The sequence below is a fragment of the Salmo salar genome, chromosome 17 (genome assembly GCF_965601325.2).
Source record: "Salmo salar chromosome 17, fSalSal1, whole genome shotgun sequence".
Classification (NCBI taxonomy): Eukaryota; Metazoa; Chordata; class Actinopteri; order Salmoniformes; family Salmonidae; genus Salmo; species Salmo salar.
In genome coordinates this window covers 51,548,247-51,559,607 of record NC_138307.1, presented here as the reverse complement: position 1 = coordinate 51,559,607, position 11,361 = coordinate 51,548,247, and the positions used below count along the sequence as shown (strand labels likewise).

Below are 11,361 nucleotides of genomic sequence, written 5' to 3'. Positions count from 1 at the left end.
TAGGAAATGCATTGGTTTTTATTCAAAAAGAAAGAAGACATTCATAATTTGCATGTTCTGGAAAGGACAGCTCCGTCTCTCTCCACAACAGGGCAGACACATAAAAATCCTCCATAAAGCTAAAGTTGGACTGATGATTACAAGACGAAGACAGAGGCATAACCAGTATACCAGACATTACAAACAAACACACATACACAAACTTAACGTTGGCCTTCCATACACAAGCACTTCAAGTTACACTTTTATTAGATCAAAGGTTATAACAGAAAATAGATCAGAAATGCAAAGGTAATGACAGGAAATAATAATTGATTAAGCCATCATAACAAAACAGGAGATTTCAAAACATAAAGCCAGCACATGCACAGACAGTGCACAATTTCTTAGTGACTGTGGTTCAACAAACAACATAATAGAAAGTACAAAAAACATGGCGGACTAAAGAACATAATAAAAAAATCAGTCTTCGCTACAGAAGATGACATTGAAAGATACAAGATCAAGATTGGAAAGTTCTACTTAATTTCAAGTGAAACAAACATTAAAATGTTTTTTTAATTTATATAATTTAAGCATATGGCCAGCGGTACATTCAGAGACACATGCATCCTTGTGTGAAATGGCTAGCTAGTTAGTGGTGTGCGCTAGTAGAGTTTCAACTGGTGACGTCACTCGCTCTGAGACCTTGAAGTAGTTGTGGAGCGATAGATAATGATGTTTCGTGGGAGGCAGTTGTTGATATGTTCAGAGGGTCCCTGGTTCGAGCCCAGGTTGGGGCAAGGAGAGGGACGAAAGCAAGACTGCCACACTTGGCAAAAAGAGGCAAGTGAGGACAGATCATGATTCCTTCTAGGCCATGAGGTGAAAGGACACATTGTTTAAGAATCTGAATTATCCCAGGTTAGGGTTTGGTAGAAATGCCCAGAACAAAGACACTGTAGCTGCAGGTCAAAGTGCACAAATGCTGTCAATGAGTCTGTACCACAGCTTAGGAGAATGTACCAGGTGTTTGTGAGGTTTACTGGTGAGAGAAGGCACCGGTTTAGAAGTTAGAGAAGGCACGAGGAGAGAAAGCATTAGCATGCTAAGGCACAGAAAGGCATGGCCCAATATTGGTACGGGTATTGAAGACACAGATATATTCGACAAAGCATAGATATTGATAATTAAGGCACAGTAAAAACATGGCCGGTTCCACCCAGACAATCAGCAGGCAAGGTGAAGCTGCCTATTACCATAAAACTTAGAGTGTATCAATCCAATCCTCTCAGATCTACAGGGGTGTGTAGGGGCTATTTTTGGCATTGGAAGTGGAGTAGAGTGTTAGATAGCAGCAGGGACGTGTTGTCCACGCCCGGCACCAGCCCCGTGCTGGGCAGTGTACTTCTGAGAGTGGCAGCGGGTCTCCTTGTACACAATCCAGGCGTTGCCAGCCCACACGATCAGATTCAGGTACCCAAACACCTAGAGGAGATAGGCAGAGATCACTTTAGTCAGAGTGAGACCATGTGGTCAAACAGAAGTGAGCATGGCAAACACAGTATTTCTGTTGGATATGCAGAAAAACTAAAGGAAAATGTTTCATTTCATCTCTTTTTTATCTATGTAATTATCATGTAATTCAAGTGAATGTGAACTTGATACATTCTGATTAACAAGTATCATCTATAAGAAGATTTTAAAAAACGGTTGAGTTACTCACCACAGAGACATTGAGGGTGCGCATGTTGGCGAAGTCAGTGACCTCGCAGGACACGTCGCTCTCCTTGCAGAGTGCCAGTGTGGAGGTGATGCCCGCTGTCCCGGTGGCATCCTTCACATTCTGCAGCCCCTTGGCCCATGCTGAGGAACACACTAGCCACAGGAAGGCAATCGCTGCCGTCAGACCAAAATCCTGGGGGGAGAGAGGGAAGAGGAAACCGAAGTCATCATCACTTACTTTTCCCCCGTTGGAACCACTTTGCTTCAGCATGGTTTAAAATGGATAAGGAAGTGCATTCAATTGTAGCCTGATCCCTGATCTGTTTGTGATGTCTTGCTTGGCGTGACAATGACAAAAGGAGTTATCAAGACAGAATAAACAGTTGTAGGACCACACCAAATAAATTGTTCACATCCTACTGGAAGATGTGCATGAATAACTCAAGAAATTGGCTTAAAACACATAGGCCTATTTATTGAATACGTTTTTGGGACGGGGATGACGTACAACAAAAACATAAATCTCAGAACACTGAGAAATGATGTGTTGAACCAGATTTAACTTATAGTAAATTTCCCTCTGCAGTCCCTGGGCAAGTGAACATATTACAATGAAAACATTTTATACAAACAGGCAACATAAACTCAGCAAAAAAAGAAACGAACCTCTCACTGTCAACTGTGTTATTTTCAGCAAACTTAACGTGTAAATATTTGTATGAACATAACAAGATTCAACAACTGAGACATAAACTGAACAAGTTCCACAGACGTGTGACTAACAGAAATGGAATAATGTGTCCCTGAACAAAGGGGGGGGTCAAAATCTAAAGTAACAGTCAGTATCTGGTGTGGCCACCAGCTGCATTAAGTACTGCAGTGCATCTCCTCCTCATGGACTGCACCAGATTTACCAGTTCTTGCTGTGAGATGTTACCCCACTCTTCCACCAAGGCACCTGCAAGTTCCCAGACATTTCTGGGGGGAATGACCCTAGCCCTCACCCTCCGATCCAACAGGTTCCAGGCGTGCTCAATGGGATTGAGATCCGGGCTCTTCGCTGGCCATGGCAGAACACTGACATTCCTCTCTTGCAGGAAATCACGCACAGAATGAGCAGTATGGCTGGTAGCATTGTTATGCTGGAGGGTCATGTCAGGATGAGCCTGCAGGAAGGGTACCACATGAGGGAGGAGGATGTCTTCCCTGTAACGCACAGTGTTGAGACCGCCTGCAATGACAACAAGCTCAGTCCGATGATGCTGTGACACACCGCCCCAGACCTTGACGGACCCTCCACCTCCAAATTGATCCCGCTCCAGAGTACATGCCTTGGTGTAATGCTCATCCCTTCGACGATAAACCCGAATCCGACCACCACCCCTGGTGAGACAAAACCGCGACTCGTCAGTGTAGAGCACTTTTTGCCCATCCTATCTGGTCCAGCGACAGAGGGTTTGTGCCCATTAAGCGACATTGTTGGCGGTGATGTCTGGGAAGGACCTACAACAGGCCTACAAGCCCTCAGTCCAGCCTCTCTCAGCCTATTGCGGACAGTCTGAGCACTGATGGAGGGATTGTGCGTTCCTGGTGTAACTCGGGCAGTTGTTGTTGCCATCCTGTACCTGTCCCGCAGTTGTGATGTTCGGATGTACCGATCCTGTGCAGGTGTTGTTACACGTGGTCTGCCACTGCGAGGATGATCAGCTGTCCTTCCTGTCTCCCTGTAACGCTGTCTTAGGCGTCTCACAGTACGGACATTGCAATTTATTGCCCTGGCCACATCTGCGGTCCTCATGCCTCCTTGCAGCATGCCTAAGGCACATTCACACAAATGAGCAGGGACCTTGGGCATCTTTCTTTTGGTGTTTTTCAGAGTCAGTAAAAAGGCCTCTTTAGTGTCCTAAGTTTTCATAACAGTGACCTTAATTGCCTACCATCTGTAAACTGTTAGTGTCTTAATGACCGATCCACAGGTGCATGTTCATTAATTGCTTATGGTTCATTGAACAAGCATGGTAAACAGTGTTTAAACCCTTTACAATGAAGATCTATGAAGTTATTTGGATTTTTACGAATTATGTTTGAAAGACAGGGTCCTGAAAAAGGGACATTTCTTTTTTTTGCTGATTTTTTTTGCTGAGTCACCAGGGGTGGTGGTCAGACATAAAAAAGAAGTCAGGACATACAGACACATTTTATTAATATCAATGGGAGACTTCTGCTATTCAAAACTGATTAGCAGTATATATTCAGGAACAAATTATCATGTCGAATCAACCAAATCAAGGACAAGCATTTTCTGATACACTAGGAAAAATGGACAGCTGGTATTTGGTTTAAACCTAAACTTAGAACCAGGGGTTGGAACCGGTTCAAGGAACAGAACCCAAATTGGTAAAAGAATGGCATTTTTCAAGGAACAGAACCATAACCGAGAACGAAAGTCATCTAATACTGTCCTGGAACAGAACTGTTATTTTAAAAGCATGGGAACCAGTTAATAATGTTCTGGGCATTTTTTTTCAGTTCCACAAAAAAACGCAACGAAGTGCCTATGCAAAGCCCTCACTCTGCCACTCAGAAATTTAGTGTCTGCCTGCCTGCCTTCCAGCTGAAAATCTTTGCCAGTGTGTGTGTGTAGGCTAACTGCCCCTTCCCTCCCTCCAAAGCATAGTCTACTGTAGCTGCTGACGTTACACGCGTGTTTCAGAAATTAGGGAGAGAGATTTTTATCACGTTTCACATTGGATTTATTAACACCAAAAAAGGTAAGATCTGTTCTTGTGCCGCTCTGCTACACAAACTTGTTGTCTAGCTCTCGAAAACTCTAGGCGGCATTATGTGTAATGTAATGGAACTGAGAGTCATGATCAAGGGCTAGCTCTAGTCCAACGTTAGATAGCTCTGGTCCAACGTTAGCTAGCTCTAGTCCAACGTTAGCTAGCTCTGGTCCAACGTTAGCTAGCTCTGGTCCAACGTTAGCTAGCTCTGGTCCAAAGTTAGCTAGTTTTGGTCCAAAGTTAGCTAGCTCTAGTCCAACGTTAGCTAGCTCTGGTCCAAAGTTAGTTAAGCAAACTCTCTGAAGTTCAAAGACATTCAAAGTTCCTTCATAGATGTCACTCCTCCTAGGTATAATTCTGTGGGCCTAATTCAGATTATACATGTCATAACAACAAGATGCCCAGCGCTTTATGGCCAGCGCTCTTCTCACGCGCAAAATTTCTGTCGCATATCACACCCTATACTACACTTGTCTGTCTAATGCATGTACATATTGTAGCTTGCCTGCTCCACAGCAAGCTGCTCTATCCATTGGTGAAGTAATTTTAATGTCAAGCTAAATATATATATTTAAAAAAATATTTCAGAGGCGTAAAAAGGAACGGAAAAAAACGATACAAACCCTAACTTTTTTGGGTGTTTGAACCGGTTCAGAACTTTATTTTGCTGGTTGGAACAGTGGAACAGAATGAAAAAAATAATGGTTCTGTTCAGAACGAAACGATTGGAAAAATAATTTTTGTTCCAACCCCTTCTTAGAATGTAAACTCTCATCAAAGAGAACTACACCCTTGAACGGTATGTCTACCTGAACCTAACAAAAAGCCAAAGGTCAGTTTGTGCACAAGTCAGATCCAGCACCCTCCCTCTGGCTATAGAGATGGGTAGATCTAACAGATTGCCTGAAGAAAAGAGAACTTGCCTAATGTGTGATCTTGGGGAAATCTAAAACAAAATCCATGTTGTGTTTTCTTGCCCTCTGTATATTAATCTCAGATGTTCTTTGATGATCTGAGACATTCTTTTTTGTAACATCTTTGGTGATAACCGTGAAGTATTCTGGTTACGGGACAAGCAGAGGCTTAAATTTTGTTTCAGACAGGATGTGTTTGAGATTGCAAAGTTTGTTCACAATGCCTAGAGGAGAAGGAGAAATGTACTGTTTGTGTAGTGTGGCTAGATGGTAGCTGTACTTGCCATGATTATTGTATGCGTATCATTTGTGAAATATTATTTTGTTTTGAGTACAAGGAAAATGGTACTCTGTTTAGTAGTGTCTTGTAAGCCCATGTGGGCTGGGCAACAGTAGGTGTATGACACTTAAATAAATAACATCAATCAAAATCAAATCATATCAATCATATTAATTTCAAGTCACATATGAGAATCTCAATCTAGGTTTTGTCCCTTTACTTTCCCAGTACTCACAAACATAGGGCCGAAGTCAGAGTCCTTGTACACGTGCATGTAGCCCAGGTAGACAAGCAACGCCACTATAGAGTACAGGAAGCAGATGATGGCCACGCCCACAAAGAACTGGGCCGAGGAGGCGGAGTCTCCCACCAGGTGGGTGACGGGCACAGAGTGGTTACATAGAGTGGTGTTGCCCTCCACTAGAGCAACCAGGTTTAACCTGGGGACACAACACAGCTTTACACTTCAGTGTACATCTATACATGATATAGCAGAGTTATCCAGAGTATTTCTGTAAGAGAAAAGTGTCACACTAAATATACTGAACAAAAATATAAACGCAACATGCAGCAATTTCAAAGATTTTACTGAGTTACAGTTCATAAGGAAATCAGTAAATTGAAATAAATTCATTAGGCCCTAATCTATGGATTTCACATGACTGAGAATACAGATATACATCTGTTGGTCACAGATACCTTTAAAAGAAAGTAGGGGCGTGGATCAGAAAACCAGTCAGTATCTGGTGTGACTACCATTTGCCTCATGCAGCGCATCACATCTCCTTTGCATGCTGTTGATTATGGAATGTTGTCCCAATATCCAGCGAAGTTGCTGGATATTGGCGGAAACTGGAACATGCTGTCGTACACATCGATCCAGAGCATCCCAAACATGCTCAATGAGTGACATGTCTGGTGAGTATGCAGGCCATGGAAGAACTGGGACATTTTCAGCTTGTGTACAGATGCTTGCGACATGGGGTGATGGCGGCGGATGAATGGCACAACAATGGGCCTCAGGATCTTGTCACGGTATCTCTGTGCATTCAAATTGCCATCGATAAAATGCAATTTTGTTCGTTGTCCGTAGCTTATGCCTGCCCATACAATAACCCCACCGCCACCATGGGGCACTCTGTTGACAATGTTGACATCTGCAAACCGCTCGCCCATACAACGCCATGCATGTGGTCTGCGATGTGAGGCCGGTTGGAAGTACAGCCAAATTCTATAAAACGACGTTGGAGACGGCTTATGGTAGAGAAATTAACATTTCAATTCTGCATATGGAACATTTCTGGGATGTTTTATTTCAGCTCATGAAACATGAGACCAATACTCCCCCATGTTGCATTTATATTTTTGTTCAGTGTACTTATACCCAGGGGATATAGAATGACAATAACAAGAGGATAGAATGGAGACTTTATATTGTCAACATTTCAGATGCTAATCTTCCTGATTGACAATTAAAAAGTATTCACTGTGTCATCTAGTTTTTCCTGATACATCTTCACTGTACAGGTCACTTCCTGTTTGTGTCATACTACACCTGGAATAAACCCCAGTCATTACACTGCACACGAAAACACTCATCCAGATTAATGGAGGAAATAATCAGTTGAGGTCATGGGGTCAAGTTGTTTCCTCCACCATTAACATCCTCCTACAGATGATATCTACACAACAACTTCCTTCACAGTTCCAGCAGGATATCTGATAACACATCAAGGCATTTCAAATATTTCAAAAGGGGTCTTTTTTGGAGTTGGGTCTAATAGTTGTATGGGTTATCAAACACAGTAACACACAGAGAGAGAACTGACTGACACCCACCTGAAGGGATAGCTAAAAGTAGCATTCAGTGTCTCGTTCCTTCCTTCGCTGCAGAAGAGTGACACGATAGTCCTTCCAGAATACCCCCCACAGCTCCCAAACGCAAAGATGGCTGTCAGCTGTTTAAAACGGAGAAAGAAAGAGAGATTGAGAGAGAGAGATATATCATGTAAACTGTTTTAGCTGAGCAGGGAGAAGGGAGAAACATTGCTTACATTGGACATACTGTAAGATACTGTAGTAGACCAGCTCAGGGGGGTGTTTTGATAAATGGAATGAAATCATTGAAGAGACTGCATGCAGCATCACACCCAACAGTAAGCTTGCCAAGAGCCAGAAGGATCTAACGGTCTACATAAAGATCTGTTTTGATCCTCTTTTCATTCTCTCTGCTGCAAGCTATGTGGTTCTCTGTTGATGCTCTCGCTCTCTCTAGATGTAGGCTATTAGATCAGTGTCTAGGGGGAACTTAATCCTACTTTGTGGCTGTGCCTCCATTTTGCTTCCAGAGAGGCCCTTCTTTCTCACCCTTCTCCAGATGTTTTCATTTCACAGTGTGGCAACTTCCTGTTGGCTGACTACCTCATTGTAGCAACTTGTGCTATTTCACAGCAATTAACATCTAGTGAGCACTGCAAATGCACAGAGACAACAGCCTGCTATGGTCAGATGACTTGGGTGTTGCTGCCTGACTGGTTGCTGCCTGTCTTGCCTGCAGCCTGTATCTTGAAGGATTTGCACAGTGAGAGAGAGAGAACAGCTGAATTGTTAACCTAATTTCCTCCTGCATAGCTACACAGGATTCCTTTGACCGAGTTATGCAGGCAAGTCGGTTAAACTTGATTAATGAATTTTCTCCAAAAGCATGGATTCTCAGGACAACATGGTTTCAAAAGTGGAAGGAATGTAACCCTGGCCTGAAAACTGGATCACACCCCTTCAGTTCTGATTAACTCTCTAAAAGTCTAAGCCCATTACTACTATAGCCCATAGAAACGCATTGATAACACATTCATGACAAAAACAGACAGTCAAAAAATTTATCATAAGGAATAAGGTTTTGAAGTATCTGTCCTTTATCTAGGAGATACAGCCTAAGAAAGCACAGGAAATATGTGTTTTTTTGGACACATATTTAACCCCAAAACGACATCCACACTTCCATTGATTTTTTTAAACTGGTACCGGGTTTGGAGGTTCAGACATTACATATGAGAAGACCGATTTTCGGGATGTCTCATGGTCTCAAACACAGGTGTAGCTCGGCCACCTCCCACCGCAGATGGGGAAGGCCGACATAGGCGGATGCAGTGGACTGAGATGCAGCCAAGATATCTCTAGCTTAAATGGACAGATTTTGATGGGGATTTTTGAATTATGTTACTTAGATTGAGTCAGTAGGGTGCTTCAATATGCTCTTAAGGATTTTTTAATTCTGCAAAACCTGTCAGCTTGATTGGGTGCAATTTTAATTTCATTTTCTTCTAGGTGCCAGATTATGTCAGGGGTACAGAGCTTCCTGACCCCAGAACTGCATGTTCCCTTCAAGATAATGATTGTATATGCTGGGTAACATTTAAGTAAATTATTAATGAGACATGAATTAATGTATAACACCTCTTGCCTTTCATTTGAAAGTCAGGATCAGGGTTTTGTACAGGGACATTTCAAAACCATGCCAGTACAAACTGATCCAGCCCCCAGCCCACTACTGTAACAGACTTTGCTGAAATGGAGAGTTGAATAAATGTCATACTGTAGGCTATCATTATTTTGTCATTGCAGAATCAGGAGAAAAGAGACTGACAAAATAAAACAAAACTGTGACACATTAGTTTATGAAAGCTTGTGTTGTTTGCTCCAACACGCAATAGATTGAAATGCAAAAAAAAAAGCATGATATACAGTACATGTCTTTTCTATTTTATTTTTTCGGGCCACAGCCCCGAACTAGAGTGAAAAATCCCTCGGCTATTAGAACTGTTGAGCTGCAGATTTTCTCCAGTCGGATTCTGAACAGTGTAGCCTACTTACCCATTCTACAAATTTGATGAATCCCAGCGGTGCCTTGAGAGGCGCCAAGTTCAGTCGAAATCCTGTTATCATCTCCTCCGACTCCCCACCTATCTAAATATTATCTGAATGAAAATTAAGTATATGTTGCTAGAAAGTAACAAAACAAGTTTCATTAAGTTTGACTGAATGACGTGGTACTGCGCGCAATGGTTTGTGCGCTCCGTTTTGGTGATGCCTGTCCCTCCTACGCAAATACCGGAGGCTACAATAGAAACAAATTATGAAAAACGGCTAAAGTTTGCCTTTATAGATGAATTTTTACTTTCTCGGTAGATAGTTGCAACTTGAATCAACTAGGATTAGGTCGACAAAAAAAAATCTAAATTGGCTAAACAACTGATGATGGAAAGTAACGGTTCTCTCAACTGCGCGTCTCGAATTTCTTAACCCCAAAAACACTGTGTAAGTCTGCAAATGACTGTAAAAACTTATGTCTGTATTGTATTCGCAATAAGCTGCTAAACCTTCGGTCTCTGTTTGGAAAAATCTTTCGGTCTCTTGTTGCAAGTTTCTGCTACTCTAGTCATATGACCTGAAAGCAAATCACGGCCGTCATTGTAAATAAGAATTTGTTCTTAACTGACTTGCCTTGTAAAAAATAAAAAATATTACAACATATTGGATGACTCTCATTCACATTCCATTCACCCAGTTCAATGTAACATCGATAGGTTTAGGATACTAAATGATACTCACATTTTCCCTATACCCATCATGAGGTTGCTACAACCTAGCCTATGAATGTTAGTTTACAACGTACAGTTGAAGTCGGAAGTTTACATACACCTTAGCCAAATACATTTAAACTCAGTTTTTCACAATTCCTGACATTTAATCCTAGTAAAAATTGCCTGTCTTTGGTCAGTTAGGATCACCACTTTATTTTAAGAATGTGAAATGTCAGAATAATAGTAGAGAGAATGATTTATTTCAGATTTTATTTCATTCATCACATTCCCAGTGGGTCAGAAGTTTACATACACTCAATTAGTATTTGGTAGCATTGCCTTTAAATTTTTTAACTTGGGTCAAACATTTCGGGTAGCCTTCCACAAGCTTCCCACAATAAGTTTGGTGATTTTTGTCCCATTCCTCCTGGCAGAGCTCGTGTAATGAATCAGGTTTGTAGGCCTCATTGCTCGCACACGCTTTTTCAGTTCTGCCCACACATTTTCTATAGGATTAAGGTCAAGGCTTTGTGATGGCCGCTCCAAAACCATGACTTTGTTGTCCTTAAGCCATTTCGCCACAACTTTGGAAGTATGCTTTGGGTCATTGTCCATTTGGAAGACCCAAGCTTTAACTTCCTGACTGATGTATTGAGATGGTGCTTCAATATATCCACATAATTTTCCTCCCTCATGATGCCATCTATTTTGTGAAGTGCACCAGTCCCTCCTGCAGAAAAGCACCCCCACAACATGATGCTGCCACCCCCGTGCTTCACGGTTGGGATGGTGTTCTTCAGCTTGCAAGCCTCCCACTTTTTCCTCCAAACATAACAATGGTCATTATGGCCAAACCGTTCTATTTTTGTTTCATCAGACCAGAGGACATTTCTCCAAAAAGTACGATCTTTGTCCCCATGTGCAGTTGCAAACCGTAGTCTGGCTTTTTTTAATGGCGGTTTTGGAGCAGTGGCTTCTTCCTTGCTGAGCAGGTTATGTCAATATAGGACTCGTTTTACTGTGGATATAGATACTTTAGTACGTGTTTCCTCCAGCATCTTCCCAAGGTCATTTGCTGTTGTTCTGGGATTGATTTC

The 11,361-nt window shown here is 42.1% G+C and overlaps 1 protein-coding gene across 1 annotated transcript; it reads right to left on the bottom strand.

Annotated features, from left to right (window-relative positions):
- Positions 1–9,979, bottom strand: LOC106576086 (synaptophysin-like protein 1). Its single transcript, XM_014152972.3, has 5 exons — positions 9,555–9,979; positions 7,521–7,639; positions 5,917–6,121; positions 1,706–1,897; positions 1–1,467 (listed from the first exon to the last, which is right to left on the bottom strand). Exons 1-5 carry the CDS (start codon positions 9,624–9,626, stop codon positions 1,327–1,329), a joined length of 729 nt encoding a protein of 242 aa, XP_014008447.1. The 5' UTR covers positions 9,627–9,979; the 3' UTR covers positions 1–1,326.
- Positions 9,980–11,361: the final 1,382 nt, after the last annotated feature.